The sequence below is a fragment of the Gorilla gorilla genome, chromosome 15, assembly GCF_029281585.2.
Source record: "Gorilla gorilla gorilla isolate KB3781 chromosome 15, NHGRI_mGorGor1-v2.1_pri, whole genome shotgun sequence".
Taxonomy (NCBI): Eukaryota; Metazoa; Chordata; class Mammalia; order Primates; family Hominidae; genus Gorilla; species Gorilla gorilla.
The window spans coordinates 21,395,368-21,420,488 of record NC_073239.2 but is presented as its reverse complement, the minus strand read 5'-3'; the positions used below and the strand labels follow the sequence as shown (position 1 = coordinate 21,420,488).

The 25,121-nt window shown below is 41.8% G+C and overlaps 1 protein-coding gene and 1 pseudogene across 12 annotated transcripts in view; both read left to right on the top strand.

Annotated features, from left to right (window-relative positions):
• Positions 1-25,121, top strand: part of PRORP (protein only RNase P catalytic subunit) — a 154,084-nt gene that overhangs the window by 122,232 nt on the left and 6,731 nt on the right. For all 12 annotated transcript variants that reach the window (XM_019009755.4, XM_055361302.2, XM_063697699.1 and 9 more), the window contains one exon: positions 22,991-23,139. In XM_019009755.4, the coding sequence (XP_018865300.3) occupies positions 22,991-23,139 (149 nt within the window). The remainder of the gene's footprint in view (positions 1-22,990; positions 23,140-25,121) is intronic.
• On the top strand, positions 18,692-19,354 carry LOC109029512 (large ribosomal subunit protein uL6-like; annotated as a pseudogene).

Below are 25,121 nucleotides of genomic sequence, written 5' to 3'. Positions count from 1 at the left end.
TAGGAGTGGGTGGTAATAATGGTACGAAATTCATAAGGGTGTCTATGAGGATTAAATGGTGATGTGTATAAACACATTAATATTTAAAGTACTTTTGACACATCATAATTGCCTAGTAACTCATAGCTAAAGGTGAAAAAAATGGAAGACTCTTCTTTTTGGTTTAGGTCATTTTTTAAATTTATATACCTGAAAAAAAGAGGCTTAAAACAGCTCTTCTACCAAGAACGAACTCAGACCATCCATGTTTCTGCCTTGATTCAAGTATAGTGAATACACTTGTCTCATTTTATATTCTAATTCCTCACATCAATCCCCGTTATTGCTTCCCACCATTTCCACTTTCTGTGTCCCATTTCTGCCAAGAAAAGCAGAAGTAAGGGAGATGTGAGGGCTTGGGGATTTCTAAAAACTTTTCATAAGTCCTCATTGTTATGTTATATTGAACTATAGTTATGTTAATGTAATATTTGCCAAATCTTCCCTCTGGGAAACACAAAGAATTTCCTCCATTAGAGACTAACATTTTAACTTTTTAGAGGACCAGTATTATGGTGTTACATACATAATATGAGAGTTACTCGATCATGAGAGTTTATTAAATATAATTTAATGCAGAAACCCACTTTTTTAAATTCTTTTTTTCTCTTATGGTTACTTATCTTCTTGGATATTATCTTTTTTTTTTTTAACTTCATTTTGCACATGGGGAAACTTAGGCTCTTAATTTGCCTCAAAGGCACAAAGTACATTACTGAGCCTGAATGATTGGGTTTAAACATATGAGGTTGCTATTTTTATACCTCAAAAATGGTAGAATATTGGCAATTTTATGTGGTTCTCTAATAAATACAAAGCCTCTGTGTGTGCGCGCATAAAATATATCATGTGTAAAGACTGTTTTAATGTAAATGTGTAGTTTAAAGAGTGATAATAAAACTAACACATTTGTACCCACCAGTTGGGTTAAGAAGTTCCCTCTGTGTCCTGTTTAACCTCTTCTAACCTTGTCTCCTTTCCCCTGCTAACTTCTTCTTCCCCAACTCTCCACCCCAGTCAGGTAACATAATCCTGACTTCTGTGTAAATAATTTTCTTGCTTTTCATTGTTTAGGATTGAAAAACTGAGGAGTAAGCTCAACTCTAGCTGTGTGAGGAAGGGGCAAGATTGTCACTGTCAGATGAAAGCTCCCTTGAGAAGATAAGCTGAGCAAGGTCTTTGGTTTATGATCTGGCGTTATTCTTTGGGAGCCCCTTCTGGGGAAGTCAGAGCTAGTCTTACAAAACAGAGGGTTTACCACATCAGGGCATCTGGCAAAGCTGTAGTTTGGACCAGGTACCCAAAAACATCCAACAGAAAATATGGTCAAACAGAACAAGCTGCTGTTTTTCTGCTTCTAAACTCACCATGGCTTTCCTCCAGCTTTCAGGAGTAGGTCAAAACAAAAATTTCTTACATTCTCAATAAAATGCAAGTCTTCACTGATTACGGCACCATGGGATGTCAGGGAGTATGGAAACTCTGGACTACAGTTAAAACAAGCCAAATACAGGCTCACTCGGGCATTCTGTGCTCCAGTTAAAAGGATGGTGGCCATGCACAGTGGCTCACGCCTCTAATACCAGCACTTTGGGAGGCCGAGGCGGGCAGATTGCTTGAGTCCAGGAGTTCAAGACCAACCTGGGCAACATGGTGAGACCCCCATCGCTACTAAAAATACAAAAAATTAGCTAGGTGTTGTGGTGCACACCTGTAATCCCAGCTACTTGGGGGGCTGAGGAAGGAGGATCGCTAGAGTCCAAGAGGTCTAGGTTGCAGTGAGCCCTGATTGTGCCACTTGCACTCCAGCCTAGGCAACAGAATGAGACCCTCTCTCAAAAAAAATAATAAAGTGATGGCAGTGAGGATCTTGGTGATGACAGTATGCAATGTGGCTATCTCTTGAGTCACTTTTCAATCTGGATTAATTGCCCTCTGTATCTGATACACAGCAATCATCCTGGGATCTCCCTTCACCATCCTTTGGGGGATTCCCATTACCGCTCTCCTGTTTTGGAACTCCAATTTCCTGTCTTCCTCTTTCTTGGATTAGTCTCTTTAGTGAAAAGTTCTCCAGGAGCTTCTCAAAGAAAGGTACATAGGAGGTAAAATTTTTATGAGTTTCCGTGTCTGAAAATGCCTTTATATTATTCTTACACATGATGGTATAGCTGAAAATAGATCTCAGGTTAGAAATAATATTATTTCAGAATTTTGAAGGCAGTGTTTTATGCTCCCAGTGTTACTCTTGAAGTCTGAAGACATTCTGGCTCCTTATCTTTTGTATATGATCTGCTTTATTCTCTCTGGAAGTTTTTGGAGTCTTCTTTTTGTCTCCAGTGTTTTAAAATTTTACGGTGCTGTGACTTTGTATGGTCTATTTTCATTCATTGAGTTGAACACGCAGACTATTTCATTCTAGAAACTGATATCTTCTTATTTGGGGAGATGTTCATTGGTTATTTTGTTGATGATTCCTTCCTCTCTGTTTTCTGGTTCTCTCTCTCTAAACTCAAATAATGAATCTTCAGACTTCTATCTCCTACCCCAGCAAAAGCAATATGTAACTGAGGGGGCAAGGGTATCTGAGTCTAGGAATCTAATCCTTCTTCAGCAGTTTTCCCCAGTTCTCCTTAGTTCAGCCACACACTTCATTAAGTCTTACTCCTTTACTTCCAGTTCTGGAGTCTTTTGAAAATTGCGTTGGTTCTTAGCTTACCTCTCTTCAGATTTGACTTTGTTGGATCTGTAAAGTCAGTTACCACTTGTTTATCTGCTTTCCAGCTTCCAAAATTTTGTTGCTATTGTCTCTAAAGTCATTGTGGATTTGTGATTTTAGAAGGTCTATATTATAGTTTTAATGGAATTTCAAGTGGGGTTAAGATTAGATGCATGTGTTCAGTTTGCCTTAACCTGAAAGTTTATGTTCTACTCCTACCAAGTGTTGACAGAGATTACCACAAAAACCACCCAAATCTGTGATAATGCCAAAAGAAACTCTTTTTTCTCTGTCTTTTGTTTTATTCTTTACTCTCTCTTCTTTTCTTTTTTGCTCTTTCTTTGTTTTGGATGCGGGGAGAATATAGTAAGGATTGGGAGCTCTAAATTCCCTAATCCAGTCCCGATTGCGTAGTAATAGCTAACATTTATTGAGTATTTTCCCATGTGCTTTGTGTCTACATACATTATCTAAAGTAACCGTCATAATAACCCAATTATTATTTCTACTTTACCAATGAAGAAACAGGCTCAGAGAGGAAATGTAACTTCCGCAAGGTCACACAGTTGGTACATAGTAGAATTAGAATCTGAACCCAGGCAGCCTGATGCCAAAGCTTGTGCTCTTAATTATGATTATTGAACTATTAAGTAATAGAAGTTGGAAAGGTCTCTATTATGTGTCTATCCAGTTTTATTTATGTATAAGTCCTTCCACCGCAGAGCGGCATAGATTGCTTAAAACATGAACTGGAGATGTCTAAGGTGTCCCTCCCTCCCTCCCTTCCTCCCTTCCTTTCTCTTACTATTTTTCTGCTTCCAGTCATCCATTATAGGGTGTCTTTTTATATAGCCAGGTATTTTATATATTTCGAACAGACAGTACTTTACCAGAAAACAGAATCCATAACCATAGTGTACAACTGTGTGGGGCTTTGTAGCAAGACAAAAGCTGTGTGAATTAGTGCAGCCATGGCCAGGCTACACAAGTTTTCAAGCTTCTGAACTCCCCACTCATCTTACTCTTTCTCTTCTAGTCATGAAATGGAGCCCTTTGATCCTGACAGTATTCATATACTTTCCCAGAGTGAGCAAATTATTCCTTATATATGGACTGGACCTAGAACCCTAGGGGGAATTTTTAATAAACCTTTTGAGAGTGGAAATTTAATCAAATTTTGATATTTCCATGTCAAAATGAGTTAGTTTAATCTTCCTGAAATTAGTTTTCAGTCTTCAGAATACCTATCCTTTCTTGCCTTACAGGATAGGGAGGAAACACAGATATCTTACAGAGAAAATAAAAAGACCAAATGCATATAAATGTTTGGAGAAAAGTCACACTATGAGTCAGGAGGCAAATCTGTCTTCTAGACAGCTTTGACTCTGAGCTAGCTGAGAAAATCCATCTAGGCCAATGATTTAATAGTTTTCTAAAAGGCTGGATGACTGTGTGGGTGCTAATGGCATCAGAGAAGATAGTGGTGAGCAGGAAACATCCCACACTTGACAGGATGTTCCCAAAGCAGGAAGGGATTTCTCTTCCTCCATAGAATTGTTTCATTAACTAAGGACAAGATGAGATAATTGAAATCTCCCTAAAATACCAAAGACTGACGAAAGCAGGATATAGGACATGGTGGGTCTAATGTAAACCAGTGGGATCATTTATGACATTATAATGAAGTAATAATATTTTGTATATATCCATATATCCATTTTTTACCAAAGAGATTCAAAGTGCTTTATATAGTGAGTCAGTCATTAAATACTTTTAGATCTGTGTACAAAGAGGTAGAAGTAGGACTCCTGCTCGGTCAGCCTCAGCCTCTCTCCTCTGGATACACCACCAGACTTAGAAAGCTTGCAGCTTACATACCACCTGGTGAAAGTTTCCTTTTCTCATCTTCCATTTCTCTCATTTTCTTCAAGTGCTAATCTGTCTGTTGTATGGTATATAGCTCTTAAGTAGTTCCAGCAAGACAATATGATCAAGCTTCCTTTAAATAAATCATGATCTCTTTCTCTCTCTGCAAGCAGCAACAGCTGTCAAAGGTAGAACTGAGGCCAAGGCAGCACCAATGGAGCAGGCTGCTAATGAAAATATGACAAGAATATTTGAAACTAGAAGCCTCAAGCCACAACTTTGTTAGGTTTCCTGCACTCTCCCCCTTGGTGGCATTTTCAGAGGTATACAGAAAAATGTTGAATATAGCAGTCACTTGAGAAATAGTGTCACTCTATGTCTGGGACAGGGATTCTCGTCCCAAAACTTAGCTCAAGAGAAAAACAAGAGGAACGAAGACAAAGAAGGGACTTAAACTGGATATTAGCTAACCTGCAGAGAGTAATAGCATCATAAAAACAAGTAGAAAACTCCACTGGACTAGTGTAAGTTATGAGTTCCCTGTTTTTTTCCACTGTACATTTTGTGGCGAGCACAATGCATCAATTACAGGCATTATGTTTGTGATATCCTGAGTTCTGGAACACTGCCTCAAGAGAGTTCATCAATCATTGTCTTTGTCCCTAAAGTGGTCTTGCGTTCTCTCAGTCTGTGGGAAATAATTGTCAAAATTAATAAATGCACATGAAAGAATATTTACTTTTCTTGCTTTCTCCTGTCTGCTTTTGACTTAACCCCATTATATCCTCAAATCCAGCCAGACTCAAATAGGAAAATTCCCACCCAGGACAATTAATTCCAGTTCAAGCCCCAAATTACCATGAGGTTATCTTTAGTGAGGTAATCACATAAAAAGTGAAGATGGGCTGGGCATGGTGGTTCATACCTGTAATCTCAGCACTTTGGGAAGCAGAGGCAGGAGGATTGCTTGAACCCAGGAGTTCAAGACCAGCCTGGGCAACAAACATCATGAGACCCTATCTCTACAAAAAATAAAAAAATAAAAAATTAGCCAAGTACGATAGCGTGCACCTGCAGTCCCACCTACTCAGAAGGCTAAGGTGGGAGGATCACTTGAGCCTGGGAGATTGAGACCACAATGAACCATGATCATGCCACTGCACTGCCACCTGGATAACAGAGCAGGACCAAAAAAAATGAAATTGAATTATTACCTGGCTTTTTTGTTGTTGTTGTTCTTAAAGACCAGTGTGATAGTATATTTCCTGGCTTTAGTCTCCCAAACAACTGTAGAACTGGTATTAGAAATCCTTTATATCAGAACACTATGTGGGTTACCTGTGGTTATTTTAAGGACTTCCATATTTTATGGAATTTCAAATATCTCAGCTTATGAATAACTAAAGATACTGTCTTAAATATCATCATACATTTAAAATTAATTTGCTCTCCTTTCAAAGTTCAGGCTTTGAACTATAGCTATGTGAATGTGTAAAGAGGAGGCAGGTCAAAGACTAAATCACTTTACATCCTCCCTGGTGTGCACACTCACGTGGTTTTATCCAAGAAAAGGGGCCGGGCACAGTGGGTCATGCCTGTAATCCCAGCACTTTGAGAGTCCCAGGTGGGCAGATCACTTGAGGCCAGGAGTTCGAGACCAGCCTGAGCAACATGGCGAAACCCTGTCTCTATAAAAAATACAAAAAAATAGCTGGGCATGGTGGCGCATGCCTGTGGTCCCAGCTACTCGGGAGGCTGAGGCAGGAGAATCGCCTGAACCCAGTGAGCCAAGATCGCGCCACTGCACACCAGCCTGGGTGACAGAGCGAGACTCGGTCTCAAAAAAAAAAAGAAAAAAAAAGATGTCTTATACCCCTCAAATGCATGGTGCCTTGCTCCTCAAACACCCTACCTACTCCCAGTTTGGACTTAGAACAGCTGCTGACCATTTTCAGGGAAAACAGTTTCTACTTTAATCAGACTCCCCTTCTACATCAGGTCCTTTAGAGAAAATTATTCCTGAGTTTAGGGATCTGTGAACTTCCTCCGGTTCCTGAAGAGCTATTTACATTGATTCATTTTACACATAGAATAATAAGATCAGAAGCTGCCAGGGAATGACACTGATGCATTTTCCAAGGAGTACCAGACTAGCTGAATAGAATTGAGGTCTGCTCCTAACTAAGGCTCAGATAAAGTGGAGCTTCTCCTCACCATCCCCTGACTGATTCATTAAAGGGAGGGAAGTTGAACAGAAGGTAGAGAGGTAGATTGAGGAAGGAAATGTACTTCAGCACTGACACGTGGCCTCCCTGAACCACCTTATCAAATAGGCCCCTACTTGTTTCCTAAAGTCCTTAAAAGAGGGAGATATTGCCAGAGAGAACTTGCCTTGAGAGCCAGGTGGTTTTGAGATCCTGTATTTATTTTTTAGTCTTTTGGAGGTGGCCAATCTCCATTTTATTTTTTTTTTCGTTTTTTAAAATTTTTTATTTCCGTAGGTTATTGGGGAAAAGGTGGTGTTTGGTTTATGATTAAGTTCTTTAGTGGTGATTTGTGAGATTTTGGTGCACCCACCACCCGAGCAGTATACATTGCACACAATTTGTAGTCTTTTATCCCTTACCCCCTTCCCACTCTTTTCCCCTGAATGCCCAGAGTCCATTGTGTCATTCTTTTGCCTTTGCATCGTCATAGCTTAGCTCCCACTTATGAGTGAGAACATTCGACGATTGGTTTTCCATTCCTGAGTTACTTCACTTAGAATAATAGTTTCCAGTTTCATCCAGGTCACTGCAAATGCCATTAATTTGTTCCTTTTTATGGCTGAGTAGTAGTATTCCATCACACATATATATATATATATATATATATATATATATATATATATATATATATATATATATACACACCACAGTTCTTTTATCCACTTGTTGATTGATGGGCATGGAAGTCATTACACAGAAAAGATACTTGCACACACAAGTTTATAGCAGCACAGTTTGCAATTGCAAAAACAAGATCCTTTTTTTATATTACCACTTAGGAACACCTTGACTAAGTCCCTAATTTCTCTTTCCTTTACCTTCTTTATCCTGTAAATGAGAAAACACCGCTGACTTCCCTCATAAATTGCTATGAGAAATAATAGAAAATTATCAAAGATAATTTCATCTTTCCATACAAAAAACTGTATGTAAATAATGTTGTTTATATTTTTGGGTTTTGTTTGTTTGTTTGTTTTGAGATGGAGTCTTGCTCTGTTGCCCAGGCTAGAGTGCAGCTACCTTGGCTCACTGCAACCTCCGCCTCCTGGGTTCAAGCGATTCTCCTGCCTCAGCCTCCCGAGTAACTGGGATTACAGGCGCCCACCACCACACCCAGCTAATTTTTGTATTTTTAGTAGAGACGGGGTTTCACCATCTTGGCCAGACTGGTCTCAAACTCCTGACCTCGTGATCCACCTGCCTCGGCCTCCCAAAGTGCTGGGATTACAGGCATGAGCCACCACGCCTGGCTGTTTAATATTTTTGTTAATGATGACTTGACAAATTTTAATAACACTGTAAGGATAGTGGAGGGGTAGGGGAGGCACAGGAGCAGGCGGGAGGGTACCTGAGGAATTCATACCTTGGACCAGAATACAAAACCATGGATCCTATACTGATATAAATATAAATTTGGAATAGTATCTCCAATTACTAATAATAAATAGGAAGAATGATATTAGATGACTGACATTTCAATTATGTTTCTACCAGAAAGTGCATTTTGGCCAAATATTAACATGAAACCAGAAGTCAATCATGACCAGGCATGGTATCTCACGCCTGTAATCCCAACACTTTGGGAGGCTGAGGAGGGAGGACTGCTTAAGCCCAGGAGTTTGAGTCTAGCTTGGGTAACATGGTGAGACCCCATCTCTAAAAAAGAAAAAAATTAGCCGGGTGTAGGGGCACATGCCTGTGGTCCCAGCTACTCAGGAGGCTGAAGCAGGCGGATGGCTTGAGCCCAGGACGTCAAGGCTGCAGTGAGCCATGTTTGTGCCACTGCTGCACTCCAGCCTGGATGGCAGAGTGAAACCCTGTCTCAAAAACAAAAAACAAACAAACAAAAAAACAAATTAAAAAGAAGGCAGTCATTATCCTTTCTGGCTGTCTTCCAGTTGCCTTCTTTCATGGTGCAGGCAGGATGCTGAGCCCTGTAAATCTCCCCACTGGGCCAACTGCTGCTGCCTGTAGGTGTGGCTGGTCTCCAACCATGACTGGGCTTTACCCTGTCCAGCTCTCTCTACGTGTCTGCAGTCAGCTCCTGCTCCCAATCCCCACACCAGCTATATCTCATCTGCACTGTTGCCCTCAAGCCTCCTACTTCACCATCCCTCTGCCAATGACTTGCCTCCTGTTGCACACAGAAAACAGAAAATATCAGGATGAATGACTTCACATCTCTACCTACATACCACATACATACACCTACACACAAACCACACAATCAGACTTTCCTATGTTTAGACCTACCCTTATCCTTCCATTTCAGTGGCAAGAGGTGTTCTCTCCACCTGTTCTGTAGATTCTGTCCCCGGCTTTCTCAGGAACCTTGTTTTCCTTTCTGTGCCCATATCTTCAGCCTCTACCTTGCTACTTGCTTTTTCTGATCAGAATATGAATATTCTCAAGTCTCTTCCATCCTTAAAAAATTTGAGAAACTTTCTGCTGGTCAGGTGCAATGGCTCATGCCTGTAATCCCAGTACTTTGGGAGGCCAAGGCAGGCAGATTGCTTGAGGTCAGGAGTTCCAGACCAGCCTGGGCAGCATGGTGAAACCCCACCTCTACAAATAATACAAAAATTAGCCAGGTATGCTGGTGTGCACCTATAGTCCCAGCTACTCAGGAGGTGGAGGCGAATCACTTGAGCCCAGGAGGTTGAGGCTGCAGTGAGCTGTGATTTGTGCCACTGCAGTCCTCCAGCCTGGGCGACAGAATGAGACTGTTTCAAAAAAAAAAAAAGAGAGAGAGAAAGAGAAAGAAAGAAAGAAAAGAAAGAAAAAGAAAGAAGGAAAGAAAGAGAAAAGAAAAGAAAAGAAAAAAGAAACACACACACACACACCTTTCTCCCTTAACAGTGAAGCTTCTGGGAGATGGGATTTTGAAGAGGCCACAACACTCAGTATCTGAAATGAAGAGCAGAACCAATTGTTTGCTCAGACAAAATAGAGCTATACTTATAGGACAGAGTCTCTCTGGGCAAAGCAAACTGCATCCTTATATAGGATTTAGGGAACCAACTGAAATCTCAGTCCTGCCCCCTCTGGCATCATCAAAATGACTCCCCTTGGTTGTAGGCCACACTTTGGTTCTTATCTGACATGGTGTCCCCGTAGCACTGGTACATAGCTGCTCCCTCCTTCTTGAAATGCTCCTTATAGTCTCTTTCTGAGAGACCACTGTCTCCTGGGTTTTCATCTTTTTGGTCATGCTTCAGTCTCTGTTATAAGCTTTTCTTAGTACCCCATCCTTCAAATAATGGTATTCCTCAAGTGTCTTCCTTCACTATCTTCCCTCCAGAGTTTTTACCTGTCCTGTTACAGCTCATCTACTCTCTGATGGCACCTGCCATTGCATGGTCCCTGAATGACTCCCAAATCTGGTAGAGAGCCACATAACTGGCCACCTAGATCTCTTCCACCTTGAGATATCAAAAGCTCCTCCTCTCATAGACTCTATCTTGGTACCATCATCTATCCAGCTGTCCAATCTGTCTTGCTTTATCCCTCTCCTTATTTCCCACATCCGGTCAGTGACTAAGTCTGCTCAGTTCTGCTTTACTAACTCGCAAAGAGCTCTGTTCTTTTCATTTTTACTGCCAGTTTTCTCATTATCTCTTGCCTGAATTACTGCAGAAGCCTCCTAATTGATCTCCCTTTTGTAGCCCAGCCTTCATGCAGTCCACAATTTTGATCTCTCTAAAATGGAAGTCATGTCACTCTCCTGTTTTGGTTTGTTTGCTTGCTTGTTTGTTTGTTTGTTTGTTTGTTTTGAGATGGAGTTTCGCTCTTGTTGCCCAGGCTGGAGTGCAATGACACAATCTCAGCTCACCACAACCTCTGCCTCCCGAGTTCAAGCGATTCTCCTGCCTCAGCCTCCTGAGTAGCTGGGATTACAGGCATGCACCACCATGCCCAGCTAATTTTGTATTTTTAGTAGAGATGAGGTTTCTCCATGTTGATCAGGCAGGCCTTGAACTCCTGACCTCAGGTGCTCCACCCGCTTTGACCTCCCAAAGTGCTGGGATTACAGGCATGAGCCACCGCGCCCAGCCCACTCTCCTGTTTTAAATCCTTTGATTTTCCCCCATTGCTTTCAGGCAGGAAAAGACTTTATACAACTTATAAAGACCCCTGGGATCTAACCCTTGCATTCATTTCCAGTCTTATTTCTGGCACGTCCCATGTCATCCTCCCACACCTCTGCTTGAGTCACATTTGACACCTTGCAGTTCCTCAAATTCAGTGTGCTAATAAAGAGCCTCCACCTTCAACTTGCTGCTCCTGTTCTTGGAAATTCCCATTCCTTGCCGGGCTAGTTCATCTGAAAACTCAGCTCTGCTGTCACTTCCTCTGTGGTGACTTCCCTGACCACCCTCCTCACCCACAGTCTGATTGAAGTGCCCATCCTTTGTGTTCCATCTTAGTGCATACATTATATTATATTAATTTGACTGCAAAGACCTTGAGGTTAGAGATAACTGTGTTTGGGTTTTTTTTGTTTTTTTGAGATGGAGTCTCACTTTGTCTCCCAGGCTGGAGTGCAGTGGCGTGATCTCGGCTCACTGCAACCTCTGTCTCCTGGGTTCGAGCAATTCTCCTGCCTCAGCCTCCCAAGTAGCTGGGACTACAAGCATGTGCCACCACGCCTGGCTAATTTTTTTGTATTTTTAGTAGAGACGGGGTTTCACCATGTTGGTCAGGCTGGTCTCGAACTCCTGACCTCAAATGATCCACCCGCCTTGGCCTCCCAAAGTGCTGGGATTACAGGCGTGAGCCACCACACCCGGCTGGAATACCTGTTTTTTTATATCTGTATTCCAAGTACCACATGCCTAGTGACTTACAGAGGAGGTTCTTCTTAATCTTTGATAAATGAACTGGCCTTTTCAATTCATCAGGACCATAATATTTTATTTTATCAAGAGATAGGGTCTTGCTGTGGTTGCCCAGGCTACGCTTGAACTGCTGGGCTCAAGCAATCCTCCTACCTCAGCATCCCAGGTAGCTGGGACTACATGCATGTACCAACAAACGCAGCCTCTAGATTCAACTACCAGTTTGCAAGAAGCATAGAAGACTGGAGACTATGTTACATGATACCATAGGGATGCAATCGGTAAAATCTAAATGGAGGAAATTCTCTATGAACAATCATATGCCTTAGACTATAAGGGAGAAAAGATAAATAGATAAAGAGCTTATACAGAGTCTTAAGAGAGATACCAGGCAATTTCAATGTATGGGAATTTTTTAGATCCTTATTCAAAAAACAATTGTGACTCAGAAATATGAGTCATTTATGTTACATTTATGTTACATAAATTTTATATTAAATATATTTTACAACAAGAAAAGATTTTATCAGGCTGGGCGCAGTGGTTCACGCCTGTAATCCCAGCACTTTGGGAGGCCAAGGAGGGCGGATCACGAGGTCAGGAGTTTGAGACCAGCCTGGCCAACATGGTGAAACCCCATCTCTACTAAAAATACAAAAATTAGTTGGGCGTGGTGGCAGGCGCCTGTAATCCCAGGTGCTCGGGAGGCTGAGGCAGGAGAATCGCTTAAGCCCAGGAGGCGGAGGCTGCAGTGAGCTGAGATTGCACCACCGTACTCCAGCCTGGGTGACAGAGCGAGACTCTGTCTCAAAATCTCAAAAAAAAAAAGAAAAAAGAAATTGTGCTTATCTTTTTTTTTTTTTTTTTTTTTTTTAGACAGAGTCTTGCTCTGTCGCCCAGGCTGGAGTTCAGTGGTGCAATCTCAGCTCACTGCAGCCTCCGCCTCCTGGGCTTAAGCGATTCTCCTGCCTCAGCCTCCCGAGCATCCGCGATTACAGGCGCCTGCCACCACGCCCAACTAATTTTTGTATTTTTAGTAGAGATGGGGTTTCACCATGTTGGTCAGGCTGGTCTCGAACTCCTGACCTCGTGATCCGCCCACCTTGGCCTCCCAAAGTGCTGGGACTACAGGCGTGAGCCACTGCGCCTGGCCCTGTGCTTATCTTTTAAAGCATTCTTATATTTAGAAATGCATTCCAACATATTTACAGGTGAAATGATATGTCTGGGATTTGTTTCAAAATAATCCGAGAGAAGGAAGTGAATTGGTATATAGATGAAATTGGATTGGCCGTGAGCTGATAATTATTGCAGCTGAGCGATGGGTACATGGCAGTTCATTATGCTATTCTGCCTGCTTTTGTTTGTATTTAAAATTTTTATGATAAAATCCTTTTTTTTTTTCTTTTTTGAGACCGAGTCTCACTCTGTCGCCCAGGCTAGAGTATAGTGGCACCATCTCAGCTCACTGCAACCTCCTCCTCCTAGGTTCAAGCGATTCTCCTGCCTCGGCCTCCCAAGTAGCTGGGACTACAGGCGCTTGCCACCATACCCAGCTAAGTTTTTTGCATTTTTAGTAGGGACTGGGTTCTACCATGTTAGCCAGGCTGGTCTCAAACTCCTGACCTCAAGTGATTTGCCCACCTCAGCCTCCCAAAGTGCTGGCATTACAGGCATGAGCCACCGTGTCTGGCCTGATAAAATCTCTTATTGTTGTAAAATATATTAACATAAAATTTACCATTTTAACCATTTTTCAGTATACAGTTCAGTGGCATTAAGTACTTCATGTTGTCGTGCAACTGTTGCCACCATTCATCTCCAGACTTTTCTCATCTTCCCAAACTGAAACTCTGTATCCATTAAACAATAGCTCCTCATTCTCCTCTCCCTGCTGCCCTGACAACCACCATTCTATGCTGTCTTTATGAATTTGACTACTTTAGGTAACTTATGTAAGTGCAATCATTCAGTATTTGTCGTTTAGTGTCTGGCTTTTTTCACTTAGTTTTCAAGTTCATCCATGTTGTAGCATGTATTAGAATTTCATTCCTGTTTAAGGCTGAATAATAATCTATTATATGTATATACCACATTTTATCGATCTATTCATCTTCCAGAAATTGACATTTGGGTTGCTTCCAAAACAGTTTTTAAGTTCTTTCTTGGAGGTATCCCATAATGAATGTTCTTATAAATGAGGTATATTGATGATAGTTATCTTGCTGAGGAACAGACGAAGAATTTCTAGTTTCTGAAGACATCAGATCCCAAAGGCTTTAGAGTTTCTGAACAGCTACAATCCATAAAACCTCAGGAAGTGCCATAGACTGCAGAGGAGGAGGTAAAAAGGTATAAGCACAGGGAAAGGAAGTTAACATTTGCTGTTTAGGATTACTGAGAAAAGCTCTTGCTTTCATTGGCCTCTCTTACCTCCCAGGCAGCTTTTCTATTTCCGGAGCATCCCTACACAGTTATTTCTAACCCATGTAGCCCTGCCAACTATATTTTTACCCTAAGCTCAGGAACTACTTTTCATCAGTTTTATGCCAAAAGTTAATGTGTCACATATGAGTAAAAAAAAAAAAAATCTCTTATCTCCTCCTACTGGAGATAAGCCAAATTAGGGCAGAAGCCAAACCAGAAAAAGTTCAAACCAAATATTAATCTGAAATATGTTTGTTTGTTCATTTGTTTGAGACAGGGTCTCACCATGTTGCCCAGGCTGGTCTCGAACTCCTGAGTTCAAGAGATCCTCCCACCTCAGCCTCTCAAAGCACTGGGATTACAGGCATGAGCCACCGCACCTGGCAAAATATGTTTTTATTCTTCTGATTTTTAGAGAATTATCCTTAATCATCTTGAGAAAAAAACGGTAGACAGAAAATTAAAATTTAACCCCGATAGTAATCAGAATAAAGAAAATGCAGTGGCAAAAGGAGACGTATTTCAAGGAAAAATAATTTTGTGAAAAGGAAAGGTGAAATAGTAGAAAATATTGGAAACAGAAACCCCAAATCAGAAGAGAGAAAAAAAAGAATTCTAAGATGATAAGTCTGACTTGAGTAAGCCTCCATCTTCCCATTCCAGAAGTCTGGGCCAAGTGTACTCCTTATCAGTAAGGGAAAGTGTCACTAAGGAGGACCCGTGATGTTGTGTGGGATGGGGCAGGCAGGGTGTGGGGGCGGGGCAGAGATACCTTATTTTAGGTTAAGCCTGAGGTATTGGGTACTCAGGAGGTATTAGTTCTGGGATCAGTTTGGAATTTTAGATGTGCTCTAGAATGAACCGCGTATTGTTTATTTTGTTGTGCTATGTAGTCCAGACTCCAGAATGTATCCTTCCGGTATTATCACACAGTTTTGATTACCACAGCTGTATAAGAAGGACTAAAATGAGGTTAACTGATTTTTCTGCTTCATTCTTTCTTTTCAAAATTGTTTTAGCTATTCTACTTCCTTTGCCTTTACTGTCTATAGCCTTCCAATTCATGAACCTGGACGATGGTGTTGAGTTCTTCTATATGCTTGCTGATTTTCTGTCCAGTTATCTCAATTGTTGAGAGAGGAGTGTCGAGGTCTCCAACTGTAGTTGTAGATTTGGCTATTTCTCCTTTTGGTTCTGTCAGCTTTTGCTTTCACATATTTTGGAGCTCTGTTGTTTGGTACACACATTTAAGATTGCTATGTTTTCTTAGATTGACGCTGTTACCGTTATATAACGTCTTTTGTGTCTCTGGTAATTTTCTCTGCTCTGAAGTCTATTTTACTTAATATTAATGTAGCCACTCCAGCTTTCCTTTCATTGTTTGCATGCTATATAACTTTTTCCATCCGTCTACTTTCCACCAGTCTATTTGATTATATTTGAAGTGAGTTTTTTTAGATAGCATATAGTTGGGTCATGTTTTTTAATCCATTCTGCCAGCCTCTGTCTTTTAATTGGTATATGTAGACTTTTTATACCTCATACTCTTATTGATATGTTAGGGCTTATATTTGCCATTTATTTTTTCTTTTCTGTGTTTTGTCTCTGTTTTACTTTTCCTTCCTTCCTATGGACTATTGAACTTTTTTAGAATTCCATTTTTATTTCTTTATAATGGCTTTTTAAAATCTATAGTGTTTTTTTCTGGGTGCAGTGCTTCACACCTGTAATTCCAGCACTTTGGGAGGCTGAAGTGGGTGGATCATTTGAGGTCAGGAATTCAAAACCAACCAGCCTGGCCAACATGGTGAAAATTGGGCTTTACTAAAAATACAAAAAAAAATTAGCCAGGCACGGTGCCGTGCACCTGTAATCCCAGCTACTCAGGAGGCTGAGGCAGGAAAATTGCTTGAATCCGGGAGGCGGAAGTTGCAGTGAGCCGAGATCAGACCACTGCACTCCAGCCTGGTGGACAGCGAGATTCTGTCTCAAAAAATAAATAAAATAAAATAAAATCTATAGTGTTTTTGAGTGTATCTTTTTGTATAGCATTTTTAGTGATCACTGCAGGTGTTTTGGAGGTTTTTCGGGTTTTTTTTTTTTTTTTGGTGGGAGTTTTTTCAGATAGGGTTTCACTCTGTTGCGCAGGGTGGAGTGCAGTGGCACTATCATAGCTCACTGCAGCATTGATCTACTGGGCCCAAGGGATCCTCCCACTTCAGCCTCCAGAGTAGCTGGGACCACAGGCACACACCACCATCCCCAACTAATTTTTTTTATTTTTAGTAGAGACAAAATCTTGCTTTGTTTCCCAGGCTGGTCTCAAACTCCTGAACTCAAGCTGAGGCAGAAATTAAAGAAAGAAAGAAAAAATAAAATTAAAAAAGAGAAATAAACTTTCCTGTATTAGGCTGACTTGACCCAGAGGCAGCAACAGGCACAGCCCAGACCCAAGAAAAGTCTTGATAATACTATCTAATGTGCCCTGAAGACTCTCCCAGTACTCCCTCAACATAAGGAAGAGAAAAACAAATTTTCCTTTGTCTTATAGTATGAGTTTATAGATTCCTGTTCTCTGTAACTAGTAACTTCAGGTATTCTGTTTTACCTAAACAGTACAGTGAAAGTCATGAGACATCTGAGCAGGCCTAAGCTATAGCCACCTAGGTGCCATAGTGAATGTCACAGAATAAGCCATGCTAGGCACTAGGGCAAACCTAGATAACAGCCATCTAGGTTGCATAGCAACAGTCATGTGTAATCCTGAGTTATGCACCTATCACAGTTTGATTAACTGTCTTTGTTCTGCCTCTGTATTCTTGCTTTCGCACCACCATAAGTTTGTTTCAGGCTAGCCCACCCCCTTTTTGAAGGGTATATAAAAGTCAAGTGTTGTCTTTGTTCTTAGCCCAGTTTTTTAGATGTTAAGTCTGCTAGGTCTGAGTGCACTCAATAAAGATCCTCCTGCTTTACTCTGACGTCTGTCTAGTCCTCCTGATTTCTGCAACAAAGCGATCCATCCAACTTGACCTCCCAAAGTGCTAGGATTACAGGTATGAACTACCACACCCAGCCAACTCTATTTGTTTTATACATACACAGACACACACACATACACAGCATCATAGTCTACTGATGTTATTTTACCAAGTTTTCTGAGTAAGACTGCCTCTTTCCTGGTCTTTGGCTAGAGAGAACAAGCCTTTGTTGGGTTTTTTTGTCTGCACACATTGGCATTTCTAGGTTGACAGCTTCTTCAGCTCCAATTCTGAGATACATGTGGCAAAAAGAAAACCCAGGGAACTCACCACCATGTCAGTCCTTGTGTACTGAGGTCCCCAGCCAGTTTGCCATTTTTCCCTCTACCTTTCCAAGTCTTCTTATGTTTATTTTATATATAATGTCCAAGGTTTTTAGTTGCACTTAGTGGGAGACATAGGGAGAAGTACATCTACTCCATTTTCCCTCCTGGTTTTACTTTTGATCTAACATAGAATCTTAAGTTGAATTTTCTGTCTTTTTAAAAAAATTATTCCAAGTAGCCGGGCGCGGTGGCTCACGCCTGTAATCCCAGCACTTTGGGAGGCCAAGGCAGGCAGATCACGAGGTCAGGAGTTTGAGACCAGCCCGACCAACATGGTGAAACCCCGTCTCTACTGAAAATACAAAAATTAGCTGGGCGTTGTGGCGGGCGCCTGTAATCACAGCTACTCAGGAGGTTGAAGCAGGAGAATCACTTGAACCCAGGAGGCGGAGGTTGCAGTGAGCCAAGATCGTGCCATTGCACTCCAGCCTGGGTAACAGAGCGAGACTCCGTCTCAAAAAAAAAAAAAAAAAAAAAAAAACTATTCCAAGTATACCTATGACACTGATTCAGACCACTGGATCCAGCCTTCGAATTTACCCGAGAGGAAGTGGGTTCATGGCTGGACTGTCACGGAGTTTCAGGCCAGGGCTTTTATGCTGCACACTCATCTTTTTCCCTGTGTCTTTCATTTATTCTTTGTTTTCATTGTTTTCAGAGAGCTGCTTCTAGTAGAGACTTCTCAGCCACAAGATGGTGCCCCAGAATAGTTCAAGATAGGCTTTTCTGCTCTTCTTTGGGCCCCAGTCTTTAATGTACTATTAGTAAACTCAAGGCCATTTATCTGAACCAGGATATAGCTGTGAAGACACAACTGTATTATCTTAAGCCATGTTTTCCCAGTTGCCTGAAAACTTAAGCAATCAGTATCAGAAATAGTTTTTGTTTGAATTTTTTTTATAATTGTATTATTATTATTATTATTTAGAGATGGGGTCTTCCTGTGTTGCCCAGGCTGGTCCCAAACTCCTGGCCTCAAGCAGTCCTCCTGCCTCAGCATCCCAAAGTGCTGGGATTACAGGCCTGAGCCACCAGACCCAGCCTATGTCTTTTGAGCTATTCGAATCCATGAATCAAAGTTTACTAGTATAGATGTTTGCCTTTTATTACTAGCCCAACTTTTAAAATAGCTTATAAGATTATGTTTATACATAGAATAACTTTCTTTGCCATGTCTACTGAGAGAACGAAGACCATTCTCAGCAACCAGACCGTCAACATTCCAGAAAATGGTGACATTACTCTGAAGGGACACACAGTTACTGTGAAAGGCCCCAGAGGAACCCTGCAGAGGGATTTCAGTCACATCAGTGTAGATTCAGTCTTCTTGGAAAGAAAGAAAAGAGGCTCCAGGTTGACAAATGGTGGGGGAACAGAAAGGAACTGGTTGCCGTTCAGACTATTTGTAGTCATGTACAGAACATGATCAAGGGTGTTACACTGGGCTTCCATTACAAGATGAGGTCTATGTATGCTCACTTCCCCATCAATGTCGTTATCCAGGAGAATGGGTCTCTTGTTGAAATCTGAAATTTCTTGGGTGAAAAATACATCCTCAGGGTTTGGATGAGAACAGGTGTTGCTTGTTCAGTATCTCAAGCCCAGAAAGATGAATTAATCCTTGAAGGTAATGACATTGAGCTTGTTTCCAATTTAGAGGCTTTGATTCAGCAAGCCACGACAATTAAAAACAAGGATATCAGGAAATTTTTGGATGGTATCTATGTCTCTGAAAAAGGAACTGTTCAGCCGGCTGATGAATAAGATCTAAGAGTTGTCCAGCTTCTGAAACAAGATGCCGGATGATTCCTAAGACCTATTTGTGATGTTTAAATGATGCAAAAGACCTATTGATTTGGAAAGAAAAATAAAATAAAAATACATAGGACAGAAAGACTGGTAAATAGACATTAACAATCTTTGGGTAGTGAGCTGTGAGTCGTTTGTTCTTTCATTTTTCAAGTTTTCAAATATGAGCTACTTTATGATGGATGAAAATGGATGTTGGGCATATTCTTCAGCTAATCAGAAAATATTTATTAACGAAAAAATATATTTATGATCCATCCAATGTGTGTAGAGCCAGCATATATGTTTTCTTAGTCTTGATAGTTACATAAGAAAATATTGGGGGCTGGGCGCGGTGGCTCACGCCTGTAATCCCAGCACTTTGCTAGGCTGAGGTGGGTGGATCACCTGAGGTCAGGAGTTTGAGACCACCTGGCCAACATGGTGAAAACTCCGTCTCTACTAAAAATACAAAAATTAGCCAGGCATGGGTGGCAGGTGCCTGTAATCCAAGGTACTCAGGAGGCTGAGGTAGGAGAATCGCTTGAACCTGGGAGGCAGAGGTTGCAGTGAACTGAAATTGTGCCACTGCACTCCAGCCTGGGTGACAGAGCAAGACTCTGTCTCAAAAAAAATAATAATAATAATAATATTGGGTACTCCGTTACTAAAGGCAGGGACTATGGCTTAAAATCCTGCAGCTGTGATACCTACCATATGCCTTACACATAGAGAGGTCTAGGAAATAACTGCTTGAGCACAGAAACCATTATTCCTAGCTTTGAAGGAAAGAACTATATTTTACTAGTTGTAAATCTTTGAGTTTGGTGTCCTCAAGGTAATTACCTGCTTGAGTGTTAGCTCACATGAAGTGGGCAAGTTGTGTCCATTCTTTTTTTTTAAAGAGATGGTGTCTCACTCTGTTGCCCAGGATTGCAGTGGTACAATTGTAGCTCACTGTAGCCTTGAACTCCTCAAGCAATCCTCCTGCCTCAGCCTCTCATGTAGCCAGGATCACAGGTGCATGCCACCATGCCTGGCTAATTTTTATTTTATTTATTTATTCATTCATTCATTCATTCATTCATTCATTCATTCATTCATTTTTTTTGAGATGGAGTCTTGCTCTGTCACCCAGGCTGGAGTGCAGTGGTGTGATCTCAGCTCATGGCAACCTCCACCCCACGGATTCAAGCAATTCTCCTGCCTCAGCCTCCCCAGTAGCTGGGATTACAGACATGCACCACCACGCCCAGCTAATTTTTGTATTTTTAGTAGAGATGGGGCCATGTTGGCTAGGCTAGTCTTAAACTCCTGAGTCAAGTGATCTGCCCACCTTGGCCTCCCAAAGTGCTGGGATTACAGGTGAGAGCCACCGTGCCTGGCCTAATTTTTTTTTTTAATAGAGACGAGGTCTTGCTATGTTGTCCAGGCTGGTCTAAAACTTCTTGCCTCAAGCAGTCCTCCAGTCTCATCCTCCCACAGTGCCGAAGTTACAGATGTGAGCCACCATACCCGGCCCATTCTATGTCTTAATTATAGAACTAATAATTAGGGATAAAAAAGCCAACTACTCCTTACTGAAATAAGATTAGCAATGGAGTGGACAAAAATTCAATATCAGTCCAAAGCAATAAACAGTAATATTTTTAAAATTCAGCTGGCCAGGCACAGTGGCTCACGCCTGTAATCCCAACACTTTGGGAGCCGAGGCGGTTGGATCACAAGGTCAGGAGTTCCAGACCAGCCTGGCCATTATGGTGAAACCCCGTCTCTGCTAAAAATACAAAAATTAGCCAGGCATGATGGTGTGTGCCTGTAGTCCCACCTACTCTGGAAGTGCCACCACTTCTGTGGCAGAAGACTTGTTTGAACCCAGGAGGTGGAGGTTGCAGTGAACTGAGATCGCGCCACTGCACTCCAGCCTGGGCAACAGAGCAAAACTTCGTCTCAAAAATAAAAAATAAATAAATAAAAAATAAAAAAATTCAGCCCTTGATAATTCATTATTAGATCATCAGAGTCAACGTGTATATTGGATATAACAGGTACGAATGTAATATTTGATAGCTGATTAAATAAATGAATTCATTTTATTGATGATAGGACTTTAAGTAATGTCCTGAAAATCTACAGAGGAGGAACTTATAAGTAAAGAGAAGCTAGACTAAAATAAATACCTTTTCCAACCAAGACCCAAGAAAATAAAGGATTTCTGCAAGACCTTTCAACTTGTGATTTTTGTGGGCCTACCAATTCTTATAAAGATCTTTTATATTTCTGATACATGATTATATAATACAAGATAATTTTTTCAGCTTTTGTTTTACTTAGTAATATCCATTTATAGCTTAGTTTAATAGGTGGTACATAAAAGTAATTTATGTACTTTTCCTTATGAAAAATTGAGTATAGGCAAGCTCACCAAAGTACTAGACTTCTAAAACCCAAGTCTAGACCTTTGAGGAGTTCATGTGCACACAATGAAGTGGAGGCCAGTGGGAAGTGGAGAGAATGGGGATAAAGTAACTGACTGGAAAGTAGGCTACAGGGCAGAAATCGACAGATCTTTAGTAGAAAAGGGGATTTCAATGAAAGGAGGCAGTATTAGCAATAAAGTCATAACATAGAAAAGTCACTGTCTAGTCTAATCATTTACAAACTTAAAAAGAAGTAGAAGCTTTTATTCAAATCAAAACTTATGTAGAATACCAATATGATAAATATATAAAGGTTGAGCCGTTTGGGTCGAAACAAGGTTTGACATGTATAGGAAACAAAATCCCATCCCTCTTGAGCCTCTCTATCTCTATCCTAGTGGGCCCTAGAGAGCACAGTTTAAAACAGCTGAACTAGGCTGGGTGCAGTGGCTCACACCTGTAATCCAGGTGCTTTGGGAGGCCAAGGCAGGAGAATTTCTTGAGGCCAGAAGTTCAAGACCAGCCTGGGCAGGATCGTGAGATCCCATCTCTACCAAAAAAAAAAAATTAGGCCAGGCATGGTGGCTCATGCCTGTAATCCCAGCACTTAGGGAGGCTGAAGCGGGTGGGTCACCTGAGGTCAGGAGTTCGAGACCAGCCTGACCAACATGGTGAAACCCCGTCTCTACTAAAAATACAAAATTAGTTGGGTGTGGTGGCGCATGCCTGTAATCCCAGCTACTTGGGAGGCTGAGGCAGGAGAATCACTTGAACCCGGGAGGGAGAGGTTGCAGTGAGCTGAGATCTCGCCATTGTACTCCAGCCTGGGCAACAAGAGTGAAACTCTGTCTCAAAAAAAAAAAAAAAAAAAATAGCCAGACGTGGTGCACATCTGTGGTCCCAACTACTCAGGAGGCTGAAGTGGGAGGATTGCTTGAGCCCAGGAATTCAAGGCTGCAGTGAGCTATGATTGCACCTGTGCACTCCAGTCTGGACAGCAGAATGAGATCCTGTCCCACACACAAAAATAAAGAAACCCCCCCCTGCAATGTAGCCTGACCAGTAGGCAGATGTTAGACGTTAATGTGTAATAGGGAAGCATTTTCCTCAGGCTTTCAAAGATGGGAAATTATTGTGGATTGTTTTCTTACCCCCTACCAGAAAAGAGTGCTTCACCATTGAGGTGGGCTGCTGGAAAAATCACTCCACTAATTTGAGAGTCTTCCCTTGAACTTTTGTGGTTCTGGCTTTGTGTTTTTTAGCTCTTGAATGTCGTCTCTCAACTAGCCAAACGGAATCTGCGACTGCTGGTCCTAGGCCGGAAGCACATGCTAAGACGGAGTTCCCAGTGGAGTCGGGATGAGATGGAAGAGGTGCAAAAGCAAGCCAGCTGTTTTTTTGCTGATGACATGTAAGTGTTGGAGGTAATAGGTGAATTATACTGTGCTGCAGACATCTATCTGCTTGTTAGTTACCTACTTTAAAACCTATCTTTTAAATGCATGTGTATATGTATACTCACCCTCATTAAAAAAAAAAAAAGATTTGAGACAACTTACAAAACTACGGTTTCTTCTAAAAAAGAAAAACACTACAGTTTCTACGGCAGGATAAACTTAAACAGATGAGGAAATCAGGATAAAGGAGAAATGGAGGGAAGTTAAGTCAGGAGTGAGATTAGTACACCGAATACATGCCATAAGATCCTAAGTAGATCATTTAGCAAATACTTGACAAACAGGAGCACCTTCTATGTTCTTGGAGAAAGAGCAGTGAAAAAGACAAAGTCCCTGCCCTCTTAGAATTTACAATAAACAGATAAACAAACAGGTAATGTCATTCCAGGCAGTGATTAGTACTATGGGGACAATAAAGCAAGGTAGATAGAAAGAATTTAGGTAAGGGACAGGTCAGAGGGTTGTGAATGGGGTGGTCAGGAACAGCCTTTCTGAGGGGGCAGATTCGATGAGGAGTGAGTTATTTGAGAAATGGGGAGAGGTGGTGGGAAGAACATCCCAAATAATACGAAATATTTAAAAAGCCCCGATGCAGGCCGGGCTCATGCCTGTAATCCCAACACTTTGGGAGGCCGAGGCGGGCAGATTACGAGGTCAGGAGATCGAGACCATCCTGGCTAACTGTGAAACCTCATCTCTACTAAAAATACAAAAAATTAACCGGGCATGGTGGCGGGCGCCTGTAGTCCCAGATACTGAGGAGGCTGAGGCAGGAGAATGGCGTGAACCCAGGAGGCGGAGCTTGCAGTGAGCCGAGATCACGCCACTGCACTCCAGCCTGGGCAACAGTGCGAGGCTCCATCTCAAAAAAAAAAAAAGGAGCCCAAAGGAGCCCTGAGGCAGGCATAAGCTTGGTGTGTGTTTGAGGAAAGCAAGACGGCCAGTTGGGCTATAATAGCAAGAGGGAAAGTAATAAGCTCTGAGATTAGAGAGAAGGCAGAAACCGCAATACAGAGGACCTTGCAGATCCTGGTAGACAAGCAAGAGGCCTAGATTTTATTCTAAATGTAGGGAGAAAATTGCTGTTGAGCTGCAGCTTCCCAGGAAGCCAAAGGAACCATGGTAAACATGGTCAGTAACAAAACCTACAGTAAGCCAGCCACAGTGGCTCATGTCTATAATCCCAGCACTTTGGGAAGCCAAGGCAGGCAGATCACTCAAGATCAGGAGTTTGAGACCAGCCTGGCCAACATAGTGAACCCCATCTCTACTAAAAATACGATTAGCCAGATGTGGTGGCACACGCCTTGTAGTCCCAGGTACTCAGGAGGCTGAGGCAGCAGAATCACTTGAACCTGGAAAGCCGAGGTTGCAGTGAGCCAAGATCGTGCCACTGCACTCCAGCCTGGGTTACGGAGTGAGACTGTCTCAAAAAAAAAAACAAAAAACAACCCACAAACCTACAGTAGCCATAAAGTAAGAAGAAAATAGCTAATTAGGAGGAGTACAGATCCGCAACAGCACATATGAACTCAATGCACTGTTGTGCATTGAGGTTTTCATATTGTTTGTGCTAACAAAAGTTTATTTCCAACTTTGCTTAATGAGTATATATGCCTCAGCCCCAAATCTAGGTTTCATAGTCTGAATGTGATAACTTCAAGATTTGTCAGTATTCTCCAAATCATTTATTTTATTGAGACGGAGTCTCGCTGTGTCACCCAGGCTGGAATACAGTGGCGCAATCTTTGCTCATGGCAACCTCCGCCTCCCGGGTTCAAGCGATTCTCCTGCCTCAGCCTCCCAAGTAGTTGGGATTACAGGCACCCGCCACCATGCCCAACTAATTTTTGTATTTTTAGTGGAGATGGGGTTTCACCATGTTGGCCAGGCTGGTCTCGAACTCCTGACCTCGTGATCCACCCACCTCAGCCTC